Below are 20373 nucleotides of genomic sequence, written 5' to 3' on the forward strand. Positions count from 1 at the left end.
CTCAACTCACATGTACACCCCACACCATGACACCACTCAACTCACATGTACACCCCACACCATGACACCACTCAACTCACATGTACACCCCACACCATGACACCACTGAACTCACCTGTACACCCCACACCATGACACCACTCAACTCACATGTACACCCCACACCATGACACCACTGAACTCACCTGTACACCACACACCATGACACACTCACCTATACACCACACCACGACACCACTAACAGCCCTCCCCTCTCCCCCACAGATGTACTGGAGCAGAAGGACGCCGCAGCGCGTGAGTTCATCAAACAGCTCAACATGACCTACTCGGACCGACGATTCCACCCCGACATGGACATCTCTCTGGTCTACAAGATGATCCTCAGGTCCAGCATCAGCTGGATGGTCAGCCCCACCCCCCAGCCGCACCTCACCCCCGACCTCAGCGCCAACATCAGTTCCAACCTCAGCACCGACCAGACGCGACACCGACGTTCCAACGTCTTCGTCGGCGCTGACGTCAACTTGAACAGCAGTCAGAACATGACGTCACAGGACGTGGGTGGGGAGGGGTACATCACCCCAGGGGACGGGCGCAGTCTGGAGAAGGATATAGCCACAGCCTTCCATATGGCCAGCATCACCATCTTATCGATACTAGTGTTTGAGGTGAGTAGTCGCTCTAATTGAAGAATCGATACCTAAAATTCCAATGTTACCCATACTGGTATTTGATGTGAGTAGTCACTCTAATTGATGAATCGATTATTGACTTTAACAGTAGGCCTATATTGTTATCGATACTGGTGTTTGAGGTGAGAAGTCGTTCTGATTGATCCATCGATACTTGACTTAAACACTAAAATAAGATCGATACTGGTATTTGATGTGTGTTGAATCGATACTACAATCCTACAAATAAGATCGTATTGATACTATATTAGAAAGAGTTCTTCTAATTGTTCAGTCGATTTGGTATTTTAAGTAATAGTATCGATACAAATCTTTGATGTGAGTAATCAAGCTAAAATTAAAGGCATGTTTAGAATATCGTTTTAATTATTGAATCGATATTTGGGGATATGCAATATATATTCCATGACCAAATACTAACCTAACTATGACATCCACAACGACAAATAAATCATGCATGACTTAAAAACTTGAGTCTCTATATGACATTTAAAACACACAGAAACAATATTTTTCTTAACTACACTGGGTGCAAGACAGCATGAACAATGCAATTAATTCAGTGCCCATAATTAGATAATAATTAAATTTATAGCTTTATCTGCACCAATAACATTTAAAGGCAGGGAGATAAGTCTGTCCTCACAATCTAACCTGATCCAAATGAATTGTTTTATCTTAAGGCATATCTTTCTTTCTGTTGTATTGAAGCAACCGTCTCAAAGGCAGATACTCAAATAAAACAAACTATGAATATGTTGTAAAGTAGATAGCATACTTATGTGTATAATAAATAAAAACTGGGAAAAACATGAGAAAGTATTTAAAATACTCCAGCTAAGCTGTAGTTTGTTATTTTTAGTTTGACCAGCACACGGTTAGTTCACACACACACACACCCCACCCCCAGATATCATCGGGAGAAAAACTTTCGTGAGGGGTGTAAAATTCTACGAGGTTTGTCTTAAGTTTAACAAATTCTACGAGGTTTGTCGTAAGTTTAACCAATTCTACGAGGTTGTCTTAAGTTTAACAAATTCTACGAGGTTGTCTTAAGTTTAACAAATTCTACGAGGTTTGACTCAAGTTTAACACACGGTGTCAATGTGGTGAATTAAACCCTAACAGACAATTTACAGCATTGAGTACTGGTGTACACCGAGTACTCATGTACACAATGTCATTTGTACACAGAATTACAGACTGCTACATACAACTCACACATTACCTACAACTTTACACACGTTACAACTCACACATCACCTACAACTTTACACACGTTACAACTCACACATTACCTGCAACTTTACACATGTTTTAACTCACACCACATCATTACCTGCAACTTTACGTCGTTAGGAAACCCCACCAAGAGCCCACCTGTAGCATTGCATTACTCACCTGTGTTGTGATTTGTGCACTAAGTGACCTGTGCAAGGTGTGTGGTGTTTCACCTGTACGGAGAGGTGTGATGCCAGCATTAAATGTTGTGATTTGTGCACTAAGTGACCTGTGCAAGGTGTGTGGTGTTTTACCTGTACGGAGAGGTGTGATGCCAGCATTAAATGTTGTGATTTGTGCACTAAGTGACCTGTGCAAGGTGTGTGGTGTTTTACCTGTACTGAGAGGTGTGATGCCAGCATTAAACGTAGAAACATTTGATCTCCGCTGATTAACTCAGGAGCTAAACTTGCAGCTCCTAGGTGATTGGAGTGGGGGTGTGTGTGGGAGGGGGGTGGGGGGTGGGGGGTAATGCTAGGGGTCAATAGCCTGCAGCCATGACCAACTTATTGTCCTGTGTTTGATGGTGGGGTGGGTTGTCTCGGTGAATAGGTAGGGTGGGGTCTTGTGTGTGTGTGGGGTCTTGTGCTTGTGGGTAAGTAGGGTGTTGTCTTGTGCGGGTCGGTAGGTAGGGTGGGGTGTTGTGTTGGTGGGGAGGTAGGGTGTTGTAGTTAAGAAAGAAACCAGGGTATTTTAGACATCGTGATTTGTTTGTTTGGCAGACTCTAAAAACGATCGTTTTCATTGGCTGCCTTAATCTATCAACTACAACACGATCACATAACCACACGACCACATAATTATACGACAGCACGAATACTATTTATGATTGAAACAATTTATTTACATCATGGATTCCTTTAAACATCATCTATTATATTTTTTAATTAACCAACTATCATTATTTGAGCCATTTCCCTCTTGGCTTTGGTGCACGTATAATTTCTCTGTTCCTATTCGTGAATCGTACAGGTATAAAATCTCTGTTCCTATTCGTGAATCGTACAGGTATAATTTCTCTGTTCCTATTCGTGAATCGTACAGGTATAATTTCTCTGTTCCTATTCGTGAATCGTACAGGTATAATTTCTCTGTTCCTATTCGTGAATCGTACAGGTATAATTTATCTGTTCCTATTCGTGAATCGTACAGGTATAATTTCTCTGTTCCTATTGGTGAATCGTACAGGTATAATTTCTTTGTTCCTATTGGTGACTCGTACACGTATAATTTCTCTTTGACGTTGTTGAATCATATAATTTCTCTGTTCCTATTGGCAACACCCCTGCGTGTAAAGTCTCCCGAATCATGCTGGATCCGCCTCACATCCTCTGTACAATCCCACTATCCCACTATCCCACAATCCCACTGGGTTAGTTGAATGTGCTGTAATTATTCCCTGCGAACTCTTCAAATCTTATGTCCTGCAGAAACGGTTGGTTGTTTTGTTAATTGGGAAATTTTTAAATTTTTAAAATAAATTTGTCTATAAGGGTTATTTTATTAAAACTATTGAAATACAAATGACATGTGTCCTTGTGTCTAAAAAATAAATCGCCCCAATTAGAGCGCACTGTTCTCTCTTTATTTTTCGTCCTTCAGGTTTTTGGTTGAAATCCTTTCATGTCTGGAAAAATTCACATTTCTTCTGTTTGCAATAATTTTGTTCTAAGTATTTGCTTGTCGTTTTGTGGTGTTGTATTTGTGTTTGGTTGTTGATGTTGTTTTTGTTACATCGTGATATTGGTGTACATTATTCGTTGTGTACCGATGGTTTAGAACAGGGGTCTCCAAACTACGGCCCGCGGGCCGGTTGCGGCCCTCGAAGTCCTCTCATCCGGCCCGCGGTGATCTTTTGGTCCAAGGAAAAATCGTTTGTTGGTGATGGCTGAGGAACTTTGCCCAGAAAAATCAAAGACATGCCTAGAAGAAACTGGCCCCCCGAACTGAAATTTGATAGTTAATGCGGCCCTCGGACTGAAAAGTTTGGAGACCCCTGGTTTAGAATGTTCTTTAAATTTAGGATAAAAGCTGTTTCGGTGTGGCTCATAGCAGAAGATAGAAGATAGTTGTCGTAACGTGTATATATATATATATATATATATATATATATATATATATATATATATATATATATATATATATATATATATATATATATATATATATATATATATATATATATATATATATATATATATATATATATATATATATATATATATATATATATATATATATATATATATATATATATATATATATATATATATATATATATATATATATATGCCTATATATTAAGAGGGTTGCAGAAAAATATTCTTTTAGCATTCTTTCTATCGATTAAACCAACTAACCTGATTTCGCCCTTGACCTTGAGCCTTTGACCTTGGTCGACAACAGTAACAAAATCCCGCAACAAGAAATATCGTCAGACAACAGGCGGAGAACCTAAAGAACAGACTGGTTAGAACCTAAAGAACAGACTGGTTAGAACCTAAAGAACAGACTGGTTAGAACCTAAAGAAAAGACTGGTTAGAACCTAAAGAATAGACTGGTTAGAACCTAAAGAATAGACTGGTTAGAACCTAAAGAACAGACTGGTTAGAACCTAAAGAACAGACTGGTTAGAACCTAAAGAACAGACTGGTTAGAACCTAAAGAACAGACTGGTTAGAACCTAAAGAACAGACTGGTTAGAACCTAAAGAACAGACTGGTTAGAACCTAAAGAACAGACTGGTTAGAACCTAAAGAACAGACTGGTTAGAACCTAAAGAACAGACTGGTTAGAACCTAAAGAACAGACTGGTTAGAACCTAAAGAACAGACTGGTTAGAACCTAAAGAACAGACTGGTTAGAACCTAAAGAACAGACTGGTTAGAACCTAAAGAACAGACTGGTTAGAACCTAATGAACAGACTGGTTAGAACCTAAAGAACAGACTGGTTAGAACCAGTTAGAACCAGACTTGTTAGTTCAGCTAAACTTTCCGAGGAACCTAAAGACCAGACTTGTTAGTTCAGCTAAACTTGACTCTTGGGGTTAGACCAAGTGTAAACCCTATCAATAATTAGTAGCCTACCACAGCAACCTACCACCCCTGTGATGGGAGAGTCCATGGCTGATCCATGCTATCAAAACTATCAACGCTCGGGAGAAAAAAATTGATAATAAAATTTTTTTAAACATTAACAGCAGGGTTTCGAGGGTTGTAAACAAAATGTTGCTTAATTAATGAGTAGAATTAATTAATTAGCCAGTTTACCCGATGATCAGGACGAGACCAACTTTGAAGTGGGCGCCGCCCCCAGCTGGTAACGCCCCTGGTTTCCTACAGCAGTGGGTGCTGCTCAGCTTGAACCCCTGGGGAGGTAGGGGAGGGAATGGGGGTGGGAGTGTGAGTAAAAAGTTTATCATGTGCTTATTTGCGGCTTGACGTAGCTTTTAATCGAAGCGAGTTGTTTGTTGACTTAAAAAACTACAAAAATTTGATCGTTTTACCAATGTGTTCAATCTGTTTGTCTACCTGTATTACACGAAATATGATCTCATTTCTGTCCCAAATGTGTTTGCTATCATAGCAATTTGAATTTTATCGGCGTGGCTGAGTTCTTTTAAAAACTGTAACTAACAGTCATAAGTGGTTTTTGCTGTAAAGAAATTTGAGACGTTCCCCGAAAAACGTGTGCATTAATTAAAGAAAAAATTGAAAACACAACACTGAGACTGAAGTGATTGTTTGATCACGTGAACACAAGCAACAGGTCAGTGTAGGTCAACTTAACCATGTCATGCCTTACGTAATGTCCTGTGGCGCCTTCTCCTTGGATTTGTAATATGTCAGGACCGGATGTGATGCAGTTGAGTAGGACACGGCTGTACCTAGAACAAGAAGTGACGTCACAAATGACGTAGACTCGTTTAATAATTTCATACACCAGACACAAGAGGAGGGGGGGGGGGGGATGAGAAGGGGAGGGAGCTAAGAAGTATTGACGCCTCTAGTCTCATGGACTTGGCTTATAAATCAGTCTGTTATTACAATACGTGTAATGTTAGCTTGGTCACCTACAAATGTCAGTTATATTGTCGTAATTACTGCTGAATGACTTCAAATTATTGATGTTTAACTTTCGAGAAAAGAGATTTGGGCAAGAGTCAGGGGATCAATGGACATGTGGGTGGACAAAAGAGAATAGTGACGCCACGTACCGAGTCAGCCCAATCGTGTCGGTAGAGTTATACTCTACTGCAAGTAGGGATGTAGTGGCGTCATACAGGTACATGGCCGTTTCCTGCGTCCCCGCGGTGAAATATTGCATGGCGTTGTTCATCTCACACACCTGAAATATTGCATTGTTCATCTCACACACCTGTTAAAGAGGGACACACTTGGAACTGATTGCGTGTTTTATATGGCATGAAAAGACTTTTGAATTATTTTATTTCTAATTTCGATTATCGTTATAACGAACCTATCCCATGGTTATTTTAAACCTTGGATTATTCAAACTCTTACTTGTACAGACAAAAGAAGAATTTACACAAACTGGTTAAGTTGCTGAGGTAGGGCTAATCTTAACCCTAGCCCTCCATACGGTAGGGGGCAACGTTAAGCTCAACGTGTGCTGGATACAGCACGTGCCAGCTGATTCTACTCACCGCCACATTAGAGCACCTGAGAGCTGATTCTACTCACCGCCACATTAGAGCACGTGCCAGCTGATTCTATTCACCGCCACACTAGAGCACGTGAGAGCTGATTCTACTCACCGCCACATTAGAGCACGTGCCAGCTGATTCTACTCACCGTCACATTAGAGCACGTGCCAGCTGATTCTACTCACCGCCACATTAGAGCACGAGCCAGCTGATTCTACTTGTAACGTTAACCTATCTATCAGCTAAATAGAAGGAGAACGTCCCCGGATTCTTTTTTCGGGGTCATATGCAAATGCCTTACGGCCTAAGTGGATGAACACTTAACACAACGTCCCACTAGGGCTCGAAATTAATGTCTAGGGAAGCTAGTGGTACTATTGTAATTAACACTCATCCAATCTACATACGACCATTTAATCAGCGAACTCAGTTGTGGCAAAACACAAAGATGAACTAGATAAAATATTTAATGTATAAAATATCAAAAACCCAACTTACACAATGTAGGAAAAAAACACTATCACAGATTTCTACACTGTCTAAAGAACAGCTACAGGCCACACAACACTGCTGTAGCTTCTAGACTTACTTAGCGACAAGTAATATTAAACTAGAAGATTAAATCAACTGAAGAAAGCAAGGCACACACAGGTCTTAAGTACTCTCACGTTCAAATGGTCAGAGTCTATAGCCGGACAATATGGACGGCTGCCTGACTAAGGTAAAACGGCCTCGTAGACTTTTAGGTCAAGAAAAACTGCCTCGTGTTGCGAGTTTGCGGGGCAATTAAAGACTTCTGTGACAGGGGAGGTTATCCTCAACTCATGTCGCCATTGGTTGGGATAATCATCTGATCAGAATCATTCAATCAGATTTTAATGGAAATTTTCTATGTCTCAAACACCTTAATAGTCAATGGAAAAACCCCAGGTGTTACACAATCATTCCATATAAGGAAATATACAATGTCAAAATAAAAATGACTCGACCTAAGTAGGTCACATCCCCTCCCTTTTTGGAAGTGACAGATAGGTTCCACAAAAACATACATAAGGAACCAATCTGGCAATGAAATAACAAAAATGTTTTACAAATGTAGGCAATCAAAATCATAATACCAGATGAAAATATCCCTGAACATAAAAGGGAAGTAACTCCAACTTTTACAATTGGTGAAAGGGGAGTAACCCTTCAAAAAGTAATTATACATCAAAATCCCTCAAAAAAGGGTATTACAATATTTCCATGTGGATATTAAAAGTGGTAAACCTGCCAGGGTAAGACCTTTATTTCAATGACTAGCTACAATATCAATGGAGCCATATGAGACATATTATAAAAAAAAGTTTACATATAATCAAAAACCACCTTTAATTAAGGTTCACCTGAAAATAAACAAAATATTCAACAGGATTGGAATTTTGAAAAAAATTCAAATTCACACCACTCATTTTCATATGAGTGACACTCAAACAAAACCTGTTTATGGTCCTAATGAACCACAAAGCATGTCACATGATCAATGTGTACAACAAGATTTTACATCCTTGACAAACAATCAGCCACAACATTATCACTACCCTTAATGTGTGAAATTTCCAGATTAAAATTTTGGAAATATAAGCACCATCTCAATATTCTTTGATTTGTCTGTCCTAACTTAGAGGTAAATTTCAGGGGATCATGGTCAGAAAACACTCTGACTGGATTGGTTGAAGAAGAGACATAGACTTCAAAATGTTGTAATGATAAAACCAAAGCTAAAGCTTCTTTTTCAATAGTAGAGTAATTCTTTTGGTTCTCATTTAACTTCCTGGAAAAAAAGGCAATGGGATGGTCAATTCCCATGTTGTCTTCTTGAAATAGGACTGAGCCAATGGCTAAGTTGCTAGCATCAATGGCAAGTTTAAAGGGCATGCTAAAATTTGGTGCAGCCATAACAGGAGCATTAGATAGAAATGACTTAATGGTTAAAAAAGCTTCTTGACATTTATCTGACCATTCAAATTCAACACCCTTTTTCAATAATGCAGTAAGAGGTTCAGCAATAGCTGAAAAGTTTTGACAGAACCGCCTATAGTAACCAGCCATCCCAAGGAACTTTTTGATCTCTTTACAATTTTTGGGAGGTGGTAACCTTACAATAGCATCTACTTTAGCTTCAATGGGCCGAACTTGGTTCGTTCCCACTTGGTAACCCAAATAGGTAATTGAAGCTTTACAGAAATCACTTTTATGTAAGTTTACAGTAAAATTAACTTCAGACAATTTTCTAAAAAGGTTAGTCAATTGAACAATATGTTCTTCAAAAGTATTAGAAAATACAACTATATCATCTATGTAGGCCTCACATTGGTCTATGTCAGCAATGACAGAGTTAATGACTCTCTGGAAAGTTTGACCAGCATTTCGCATACCAAAGGGCATACGTTTGTATCTATAAAAACCATTAGGGGTTACAAAAGCAGATATTTCTTTTGCACGGTCAGATAAGGGGATTTGCCAGTATCCTAAAGTAAATCAATTTTGGAAATTATCTTAGCCTGACCAACTTTATCAATAACGTCCTCTATCCGAGGTAAGGGATAGGAATCAGCTTTGGTGAGCGCATTCACCTTCCTAAAGTCGGTCACAAACCTGAAAGATCCACCGTCTTTCGGGACTAGGAGACATGGGGAACTCCAGTTGCTGAAACTGGGCTCAATGATATCATTCTTGAGCATATAGTCAATTTCATCTTTTATCAAAGCAGCTTTTTCCGGGTTAACTCTATAGGGGTGTTGTTTAATGGGTTTTGCGTCACCAACGTCTACATCATGAGGTGGAACCTTCGCTTCTTTGGGGACATCCCCAAAAATAGAGGGAAATGTCTCAAATAACTGAGACAATCTATGGCTTTCCTCTGTGGACAAATGCATAAGGTGGACATTCAAATTATCTAAAAAGGAAGAATTTACCAATTTTGGGAGTTTCAATTTATCATGTATCACATCATCAGAAACATTTGAACATACAGGTAAAGTAGTTTTAGCTGTGGATTGAAAATTGTTACAATTATCATAATACTTTTTCAGTGAGTTGACATGATACACTGTCTGTTTCTTTCTTCTGTCGGGCGTATTGACAACATAGTTCAAATCACTTAATTTTGAATGCACAGTAAAGGGTCCACAATATCTCAAGGATAACGCATTGTTCAGATTAGGTACTAGCACAAGAACTTTGTCGCCTGGATTGAATGTTCGTTTACAAGAACTCTTATCATACAGTTCTTTCATTCTCACTTGGGCCTTACTTAAGTTCTTGTGAGCCATTTCGCACACGGCTTTCAGTCGAACGTGAAAATCGTCGAAGTTTTCCACTGGATGATCACTGGTACCTGTCCAACGTTCGTGGATCAGCTTCAGGGGACCACGGACAGAATGTCCAAACACAAGTTGAAAAGGCGAGTAGCCTAAAGAGTCCTGGACACAGTCCCTCGCGGCGAAAATAATCCAAGGAACAGACTCATCCCATTGGGTGTTACTATTAGCGAATGTCCTTAGCATGGTTTTGAGGGTTTGGTGGAACCTCTCAAGTACGCCTTGAGACTGAGGGTGGTAGGCTGAGCTGGTGATGTGGGTAACGCCTAGCTTGGCTAGCGCTTCCTGAAAATGGTGACTGGTGAAGTTGCTGCCTTGATCTGTTTGCACGATTCTAGGTAATCCAAAGGTAGTGAAGAACCGGGTCATGGCTCTGACTACAGTCTTTGCCTTAATGTTCCGTAAGGGAATCGCCTCGGGAAAACGGGTACTTGAACACATAAAGGTAAGTAGGTACTCGTTGCCCGCCTTGGTTTTAGGCAAGGGACCTACACAGTCCATGACGATTTTAGAAAAAGGTTCTTCTAATACAGGAATCGGACTCAAAGGGGCCTTAGGAATTGTCTGGTTTGGCTTTCCGGCCAACTGACAGTTCGTGCAACTTCTACAGTAACGCGACACATCTTTTCTCATTTTGGGCCAAAAGAACAGTTCTTTGATCTTCGCCGTCGTTTTAGTGACACCTGGGTGCGCTGACATTGGATGGTCATGTGCCAGCTTAAGTATTTCATGCCGATAAGGTGGAGGGATCCACAGCTGGTTTTTACCCAACCATGGTTCGGCTGGTGAGGCAATCACTGGTATAGCGCGACGAAAGAAGAGGCCGTTCTCGGAGAAATATTCTCCATCGTCAGATGATAGAGATTTTTCGACCGTTGCTTTGAGTTCCGCGTCGACTTGTTGAGCTTTAATGATGTCGTCCTGAGATATACTCAGGGGTAAGCCCAAGCTTGTGTTTTCTGGAAGCATAGACTCCAGTTTGGGAGTCGAATTCCTTGACGATGATGGCGGATGTGGTTCAGACGTTGTGTCAGCCAATTGTTTGGTCTGGCTTCTTGTCACCGCACATGCAGGATACAGTTCATAATCATTATCTGGAACTGTTGACAAAGGGTCTGAAACCGTACAGGGGTATACTTTGCTTCCCGCAAGGTCATTCCCTAGAAGTAGGTGTACTCCTGGGACAGGAATACTATCTATCACACCTAAAATGACCTCACCTTCGACGAGATGATGTTTCAGGGCGAACTTGTGTAGAGGGACGACAGTAGATTTTGTCCCCACTCCCTGGATAATGGAAGTCCTTCCGGTGTTCGTCTCTGGTGAAATGTCCATTGAACTTTTCAAAAGGAGTGATTGTGACGCTCCTGTGTCTCTTAGAACGGTGATATTCTTCTGAGACAACGGATCACCTGGTTTGCTAATGATGGCTTCGGCAATAAAAGATGAAAAGTCAACTTTTCTCGATCCCTCGAGATCGGTAGACTCGGAAGAAACTGGATGGTGGCGAGAACAGTCAAAATGTGACTGCACATAATGTGTGGAGACTTGACTACCTTCTTGCGGACACTTAGGATTAGAGTCCTTTTGAATTCTAGAGTTCATAGTTGAACTGGCTGCTTGAGGGGATAGAGCATAGTGCGCGGAAGTACGCACCACCTCTCTGTTATATTGACGACGTTTGTAACAGTCCTTGACAAGATGCCCAGACCTTTTGCAGAACTGGCATACTGCTCGACGATTGAGAGTTGATCTTGGTTTCTCTCTGGACTGTGATGCCTTCAAATGTTGGCCAACAGAATGATTGCTGCCAAAAAGGGGAAGCACTGGGTTGAGGCGGTTTCCTGACACTGGTGGTTTCTTATGCACCAACATATATGTGTCAGCCGACTCAGCAGCCTTCTGGATGTCAGTTATCTTGTTATCCAGTATGTGTAGTCGTATCTCTTCAGGCAGGGACGATAGGAATTCTTCCCTTAGGATAAGTGACCTGAGTTTCTCAAACTCAGAAACTTCTTCAGAGTGTAGCCACCTTGAAAATATTTTCTCCTTTTCAAAGAGAAATTCCACATATGATTGTGTGGGTAACTTGCGGAGTGTTCGGAATTTTGTCCGATAGGCCTCGGGCGTCAGTGCGTAGGCCTTTAAAATGGCAGTCTTGACCAAACTATAGTTATTTTGAACGTCGTGAGAGAGTGCCTGGTATGTTTTTGCAGCTTTCCCAGTAAGGACAGAGCTCAATAAAGCAGTAATGGAAGTCTCGGGCCATTCACATGTCTTCGCTAAACTCTCAAATGAGTTAAAGAAAACGACCAAATCTGTTTCATCAAATTTAGGAACTAATTTCCCAAATTTGGCAATCACTTGCCCTACCGACAACTTTTTTGGATCTACCGGAGAAGTGACATCACTAACTTGACCAAACTCTAATTCCAACCTCCTCTTATCTAAAGCAATTTTAGCCTCTAACTCCTGTTTCTCTAGAGCAACTTTCTCCTTCTCTAGAGCACTTTTAGTTTCAAACTCCTTTTCTTTTAATAGAAGCTCCCTCTCTTCTATAGATTTCTCCTCGCGGAGCAACACACTAGCTAACAAACTTTCGTCAAATACTCCTTCATTAATGAAATGAACAACAATTTTATCTCTCAACACCTCTGACTTCTGCGTAACAGAATAATCCAATTTCAATTCCTTAACAACACTAACCAAAACTTTTCTACTCAACTTTTCTACATCTTCAACAGTAGGATTAGCCAAAAAAGACTCCATAACACTACTTGAAAATCACAACAAGCCTAGATCCTTTAAATTAATACACAGCGTTGGGCCGTGTACTTGACCTCTAAATGTAGGACGTGACACGTCTGCTTATTTGACCTAGATACTCTAGCCTGAGCGCGCGTTGTAAGAACACTGCGCTACTGGATATAAAAACAACTAAATCCAACTAACCTTAATATTCAACTGATATAACCAACAACTGGAACGACAGATTAAATCTCGGCGAGCTCCCACTTTGTAACGTTAACCTATCTATCAGCTAAATAGAAGGAGAACGTCCCCGGATTCTTTTTTCGGGGTCATATGCAAATGCCTTACGGCCTAAGTGGATGAACACTTAACACAACGTCCCACTAGGGCTCGAAATTAATGTCTAGGGAAGCTAGTGGTACTATTGTAATTAACACTCATCCAATCTACATACGACCATTTAATCAGCGAACTCAGTTGTGGCAAAACACAAAGATGAACTAGATAAAATATTTAATGTATAAAATATCAAAAACCCAACTTACACAATGTAGGAAAAAAACACTATCACAGATTTCTACACTGTCTAAAGAACAGCTACAGGCCACACAACACTGCTGTAGCTTCTAGACTTACTTAGCGACAAGTAATATTAAACTAGAAGATTAAATCAACTGAAGAAAGCAAGGCACACACAGGTCTTAAGTACTCTCACGTTCAAATGGTCAGAGTCTATAGCCGGACAATATGGACGGCTGCCTGACTAAGGTAAAACGGCCTCGTAGACTTTTAGGTCAAGAAAAACTGCCTCGTGTTGCGAGTTTGCGGGGCAATTAAAGACTTCTGTGACAGGGGAGGTTATCCTCAACTCATGTCGCCATTGGTTGGGATAATCATCTGATCAGAATCATTCAATCAGATTTTAATGGAAATTTTCTATGTCTCAAACACCTTAATAGTCAATGGAAAAACCCCAGGTGTTACACAATCATTCCATATAAGGAAATATACAATGTCAAAATAAAAATGACTCGACCTAAGTAGGTCACATACTCACCGCCACATTAGAGCACGTGCAAGCTGATTCTACTCACCGCCACATTAGAGCAGCTGATTCTACTCACCGCCACATTAGAACACGTGCCAGCTGATTCTACTCACCGCCACGATTCTACTCACCGCCACATTAGAGCAGCTGATTCTACTCACCGCCACATTAGAACACGTGCCCTCGCTGAAGCTCAAGCAGGGGTTGTAGGAGAAGCGGTTGTTGTAGAACTGGTCGTACTGGTCCCGCCATCTGAGGACATGAACAGGACAGTCAGGACCTGCTGACCTGCTGACCTGCTGACCTAGGTCAGAGGTCAAAGGTCGTTAAGTTTATCCAACAGGACATTCAGGACCTGCTGGTATAGGTCAAAGGTCGTTAAAGTATAGTGAAGTTAGTCCTGAAACATTTAACACACTTTTCCTAGTAAATTCCATAGATGACTTATCAGATCAGTCCTGTTATAAATACTCTACGCCTAGACCAACTACAAGCTAGTGAGTACACTAAAGGTTAACGTTACGCCTAGACCAACTACAAGCTAGTGAGTACAATAAAGGTTAACGTTACGCCTAGACCAACTACAAGCTAGTGAGTACAATAAAGGTTAACGTTACGCCTAGACCAACTACAAGCTAGTGAGTACAATAAAGGTTAACGTTACGCCTAGACCAACTACAAGCTAGTGAGTACAATAAAGGTTAACGTTACGCCTAGACCAACTACAAGCTAGTGAGTACAATAAAGGTTAACGTTACGCCTAGACCAACTACAAGCTAGTGAGTACAATAAAGGTTAACGTTACGCCTAGACCAACTACAAGCTAGTGAGTACACTAAAGGTTAAAGTAAGTGTTAAAAGTAACTTGACACTTAACACTACTGTTTACTTGGGACCCGAGACTCCAGCCAGAGGCGTCAGATCAATATGGGAGTCACTAAATGTACATCTGCAGGAGTCCACCTTTCTGCACGGTTCCTGTAGTGACGCCACCTGAACTGACTCCAAGAATAAAAAACTCAACATAAAAAGTTTCATCTTGTTATGTTATACATGTGCCATCGGCAACACTATATCAATTACACAAGGTACACCAGCAACATCAGTTACTCAAGATACACCAACAACACACTATCATTGATACATGTGTGTACGTTTGATATTATCATCGTTACACGTGTGTATCATATGTGTATCAAAGTTTGAAGAAAACGTGGGCCCGTGTCTGTCTGATAAAATGTTGCATTGTATCTGTCTTACTGCAGATAACAGGCAATCACGTGATAGACTGGCGCAGATAACCGAGGCTTATCTGGCCAGAGATACAGAGATGACACAGACACGTGCTGACGTTGACGTGTAGAACTTTCTGGAGCGGCGGTCATCAGGTGGATTCTGAGAAATCGTCCCGGCTCATAGGTTCGGGTTATCTTCCCCCGTTTTTGTGGGCCAATCGATGCTGAAGATAGCAATCGTAATATGAGGGTTGCGGCTGTATCTTGCAGATAACAGTCTTATGATGTTGGTTGCATGTGATTGCTGCGAACAGTCGTATGCTGCTTGTTGCAGCTGTATGCTCCAGGTTGCAGCAAATCGTAAAGAAGCTAAAAAAAAAAATAAGCCATTCACGCTGCACCACCATAAACCATACAAAACGGTCAAATGTCGAGAGTCATTTCATGCATGAAAAAAAAAGAAAAAAAACACGTCCTGTGACGTCAACCACACACGTTCTATGACGTCAAGTACAGACGTCATCTGACGTCAACCACAGACGTCATTGAAGTCAACCACAGACGTCATTGAAGTCAACCACAGACGTCATTGAAGTCAACCACAGACGTCATTGAAGTCAACCACAGACGTCATTGAAGTCAACCACATATATCATGTGGCATCATCCACATACGTCATGTGACGTAAACCACAGACGTCCTGTGACGTCAACCACAGACGTACTACTTACAACAGTCACACGTCCCTACACCAAGTGATCTCTGTGTGTGACGTGACATCTCGTGCACATACAGCTAGCAGACGTTATGACGTAACATTTCGTACACATTCAACTAGCAGACGATACCTTACCCTGATGGTTGAGCACGTTGGTACCGAGATCACATCTAGATCCCAGTTTCCTCTGTCGTGAGGTCCCAGTTCCCTCTGAGGTCCCAGTTCCCTCTGTAGTAAGGTCCCAGTTCCCTCTGAGGTCCCAGTTCCCTCTGTAGTGAGGTCCCAGTTCCCTCTGAAGTCTCAGTTCCCTCTGTCGTGAAGTCCCAGTTCCCTCTGTAGTGAGGTCCCAGTTCCCTCTGTTGAGGTCCGAGTTCCCTCTGTAGTGAGGTCCCAGTTCCCTCTTTAGTGAGGTCAAAGTTCCCTCTGTCGTGAGGTCCCAGTTCCCTCTGTAGTGAGGTCCCAGTTCCCTCTGTAGTGAGGTCCCATTTCCCTCTGTCGTGAGGTCCCAGTTCCCTGTAGTGAGGTCCCAGTTCCCACTGTAGTAAGGTCCCAGTTCCCTCTGAGGTCCCAGTTCCCTCTGTAGTGAGGTCCCAGTTCCCTCTGAAGTCTCAGTTCCCTCTGTCGTGAAGTCCCAGTTCCCTCTGTAGTGAGGTCCCAGTTCCCTCTGTTGAGGTCCGAGTTCCCTCTGTAGTGAGGTCCCAGTTCCCTCTTTAGTGAGGTCAAAGTTCCCTCTGTCGTGAGGTCCCAGTTCCCTCTGTAGTGAGGTCCCAGTTCCCTCTGTAGTGAGGTCCCATTTCCCTCTGTCGTGAGGTCCCAGTTCCCTGTAGTGAGGTCCCAGTTCCCTCTGTAGTAAGGTCCCAGTTCCCTCTGAGGTCCCAGTTCCCTCTGTAGTGAGGTCCCAGTTCCCTCTGAAGTCTCAGTTCCCTCTGTCGTGAAGTCCCAGTTCCCTCTGTAGTGAGGTCCCAGTTCCCTCTGTTGAGGTCCGAGTTCCCTCTGTAGTGAGGTCCCAGTTCCCTCTTTAGTGAGGTCAAAGTTCCCTCTGTCGTGAGGTCCCAGTTCCCTCTGTAGTGAGGTCCCAGTTCCCTCTGTAGTGAGGTCCCATTTCCCTCTGTCGTGAGGTCCCAGTTCCCTCTGTAGTGAGGTCCCAGTTCCCTCTTTAGTGAGGTCAAAGTTCCCTCTGTCGTGAGGTCCCAGTTCCCTCTGTAGTGAGGTCCCAGTTCCCTCTGTAGTGAGGTCCCATTTCGCTCTGTCGTGAGGTCCCAGTTCCCTCTGTAGTGAGGTCCCAGTTCCCTCTGTAGTGAGGTCCCAGTTCCCTCTGTAGTGAGGTCCCAGTTCCCTCTGTAGTGAGGTCCCAGTTCCCTCTGTAGTCAGGTCCCAGTCCCCTCTGTAGTCAGGTCCCAGTTCCCTCTGTAGTCAGGTCCCAGTTCCCTCTGAGGTCCCAGTTCCCTATGTAGTAAGGTCCCAGTTCCCTGTAGTGAGGTCCCAGTTCCTCTCTGCACTTTCCCTCTGCTGAATGTATTTATGATGTTGGTGTTACAATACGATGTATGTTATTGATTTTCCCTTCAATCAATAAACAAATTACTTGGCGTGTGACTCAAGCACAAATCATAAGCAAAGAGAATCGTCTGCAAACATTCGCGGGTCATCGTGCCCGGCGTCCGACCGCTGTCTTTAATAAAGTGAAAGTTTCGTAACGGCTGCCCCTTGACCGTCCGAAACTAAACGGGCAACCCTCACCCCCTGTCCATCTAACGCCCCTTGTAACATGCATCCCCCGCCCATCTAACGCCCCTTGTAACATGCATCCCCGCCCATCTAACGCCCCTTGCAACATGCATCCCCCGCCCATCTAACGCCCCTTGCAACATGCATCCCCCGCCCATCTAACGCCCCTTGCAACATGCATCCCCCGCCCATCTAACGCCCCTTGCAACATGCATTCCCCGCCCATCTAACGCCCCTTGCAACAATCATCCCCCGCCCATCTAACGCCCCTTGCAGCAATCATCCCCCGCCCATCTAACGCCCCTTGCAACATGCATTCCCCGCCCATCTAACGCCCCTTGCAGCAATCATCCCCCGCCCATCTAACGCCCCTTGCAGCAATCATCCCCCGCCCATCTAAAGCCCCTTGCAACATGCATTCCCCGCCCATCTAAAGCCCCTTGCAGCAATCATCCCCCGCCCATCTAAAGCCCCTTGCAACATGCATTCCCCGCCCATCTAAAGCCCCTTGCAACATGCATTCCCCGCCCATCTAAAGCCCCTTGCAACATGCATTCCCCGCCCATCTAACGCGCCTTGCAACATGCATCCCCCGCCCATCTAACGCGCCTTGCAACATGCATCCCCCGCCCATCTAACGCGCCTTGCAACATGCATCCCCCGCCCATCTAAAGCCCCTTGCAGCAATCATCCCCCGCCCATCTAAAGCCCCTTGCAACATGCATTCCCCGCCCATCTAAAGCCCCTTGCAACATGCATTCCCCGCCCATCTAAAGCCCCTTGCAACATGCATTCCCCGCCCATCTAACGCGCCTTGCAACATGCATCCCCCGCCCATCTAACGCGCCTTGCAACATGCATCCCCCGCCCATCTAACGCCCCTTGCAACATGCATCCCCCGCCCATCTAACGCCCCTTGCAATCATCACCCCTGTCCATCTAACGCCCCTTGCAACCCTCACCCCGGCCCATCTAACGCCCCTTACAACATCCACCCCCTGTCCATCTAACGCCCCTTGCAACCCTCACCCCCGCCCATCTAACGCCCCTTACAACATCCACCCCCTGTCCATCTAACGCCCCTTGCAACCCTCACCCCCCGCCCATCTAACGCCCCTTACAACATCCACCCCCTGTCCATCTAACGCCCCTTGCAACCCTCACCCCCCGCCCATCTAACGCCCCTTACAACATCCACCCCCCGCCCATCTAACGCCCCTTGCAACCCTCACCCTCTGCCCACCTAACCCTCACCCCTGTCCACCCAGCGCCCCCAGCGCCCCCCCCCCCCCGGACTTTAGCCCGGCCAGTGCCTGGGTATGATTCACACACTCAAGTTAGGGCCAAAATCACGGGGAAAAAATTTCAGAAGACGTTGCCAAAATCAATTTTTCCTACACGATCTCAGAGATTTGGTGAGTTGGTTCTAGATGTTAGATTTTTCTAGACGGTAATATTTCTTTCTTCCTAAAAACTCGGCAACATTATTAAATACTCATTAATTATACGCTTAAATGATCCTGATAATTAATAAAATCGATACATACATTAGTTATCTTTTCTGACAGGAATAGGTTTATATTTTTAAAAATATTCTAATCTGCTTTTTTTAAATATTTATTTTAACGTTAAAAGATAGGGAACTATACATTCAATGACAGTTGAAGTTTTACACTTTTGAGTTCTTTGATAAAATGTGTGTAAACTACATGCTCTACTTAGGCCTGTTCAGATCAAATAAATATTGAGATCAGAGCAGCAGAAATATTGTGTAGTCAGCTAAATCATTTAGTCAAGGTGATCCTAATCTAGACGTTGTCAAATCACAATGACCACTGGTTAGATAACAATGACCAGAGGTCAGATCAAACTGACCACTGTCCAGATCACAATGACCACTGATCAAATCACAATGACCACTGATCAAATCACAATGACCACTGATCAAATCACAATGACCACTGGTCAGATCATAATTACCACTGGTCAGATCATAATTACCACTGGTCAGATCATAATTACCACTGGTCAGATCATAATTACCACTGGTCAGATCATAATTACCACTGGTCAGATCATAATGACCACTGGTCAGATCACAATGACTACTGGTCAGATCACAATGACCACTGTACAGATCACAATGACCACTGTCCAGATCACAATGACCACTGGTCATATGAGAATGACCACTGGCCAAATGTAAATGACCACTGGCCAGAACACAATGAATGACCACTGGCCAGGTCGCACTGACCACTGGTCTGAGATTGCACTTTGTGTAGCATGTTTGTATTCAGCAGTCAGGCCATAAACAGATCACCCATCCGGTCACAATGCCGCCATTTTGTTTGTTTATGCTACGACTGTCCATAATTGAATCAGACGAGAATATTTCTTGATTAACCCCTCGACTTCTAGATCGCATAAACACAGCACTTTATTTTCTCTGTTTTACTGGGGCAACGTGACCTAGCGGTTTATCGGATGAGGACCCTACTCTGTTGTTTATGTAGGCGGGAGGGGGGTACACACGCAGGCAGGGTGGGGGTACACAAACTTAACATCAGTGTTCATACAATGACATTTTGAAACAGAAAGAATGAGCAGCCGATCAAACACTATTTTCTATGAAAGACTCAATGAAATTATCAATGACAGAGTCAATGATAACTACCGCTCTCCTGTATTTTTCTCTTAAGAAACTCAATGATAAAGCGTTAGTAGTTATAAAGAGAGAGAGAGTTTATCAAAACGGAAATAATTCAACTCGTTTAATTAATAAAGCGTTAAACGTAATTATTAATTCTTAATTTCTCAGCGATTGATACAATTGTTTAGGGACAGTTAAACTATTTTTTTTTAAAAATATAGATCCTCGATCTTCAT

At 42.9% G+C, this 20373-nt stretch overlaps 2 protein-coding genes across 3 annotated transcripts in view; one reads left to right on the forward strand and one right to left on the reverse strand.

Annotated features, from left to right (window-relative positions):
* The first annotated feature begins 465 nt into the window (after nucleotides 1–465).
* Nucleotides 466–20373, forward strand: part of LOC131958022 (uncharacterized) — a 58588-nt gene continuing 38680 nt past the window's right edge. The window contains exon 1 of the mRNA XM_059322907.1: nucleotides 466–668. Coding sequence (XP_059178890.1) covers nucleotides 543–668 — 126 coding nt within the window. The 5' untranslated portion in view covers nucleotides 466–542. The remainder of the gene's footprint in view (nucleotides 669–20373) is intronic.
* Nucleotides 2796–15029, reverse strand: LOC131958023 (uncharacterized). 2 transcript variants are annotated; one of them, XM_059322909.1, is made up of 8 exons: nucleotides 14693–15029; nucleotides 13981–14055; nucleotides 6643–6658; nucleotides 6193–6323; nucleotides 5781–5862; nucleotides 5246–5343; nucleotides 4334–4427; nucleotides 2796–3397 (listed from the first exon to the last, which is right to left on the reverse strand). In XM_059322909.1, exons 1-8 carry the CDS (start codon nucleotides 14839–14841, stop codon nucleotides 3347–3349), a joined length of 696 nt encoding a protein of 231 aa, XP_059178892.1. In that variant the 5' UTR covers nucleotides 14842–15029; the 3' UTR covers nucleotides 2796–3346. The 2 variants fall into 2 exon arrangements, with proteins under 2 accessions (XP_059178892.1, XP_059178891.1); XM_059322908.1 differs by lacking the exon at nucleotides 6643–6658 and having other exon boundaries at nucleotides 13965–14055; nucleotides 14693–15028.

This window comes from Physella acuta, unplaced genomic scaffold (genome assembly GCF_028476545.2).
Source record: "Physella acuta isolate Inbredline_101_S28 unplaced genomic scaffold, ASM2847654v3 ptg001284l, whole genome shotgun sequence".
In the NCBI taxonomy this organism is placed as follows: domain Eukaryota; kingdom Metazoa; phylum Mollusca; class Gastropoda; family Physidae; genus Physella; species Physella acuta.

Bases quoted from the DNA above. Each gene is read 5' to 3' on its own strand.
- LOC131958023 (XM_059322909.1), bottom strand. From the start codon at position 14,841: ATGAAACTTTTTATGTTGAGTTTTTTATTCTTGGAGTCAGTTCAGGTG. The intron at 14,056-14,692 runs GTAAACAGTAGT...TCATGTCCTCAG, and splicing joins GCTGGAGTCTCGGGTCCCAA to ATGGCGGGACCAGTACGACC. The intron at 3,398-4,333 runs GTTAGTTGGTTT...CCGTTTCTGCAG, and splicing joins AAGGTCAAGGGCGAAATCAG to GACATAAGATTTGAAGAGTT.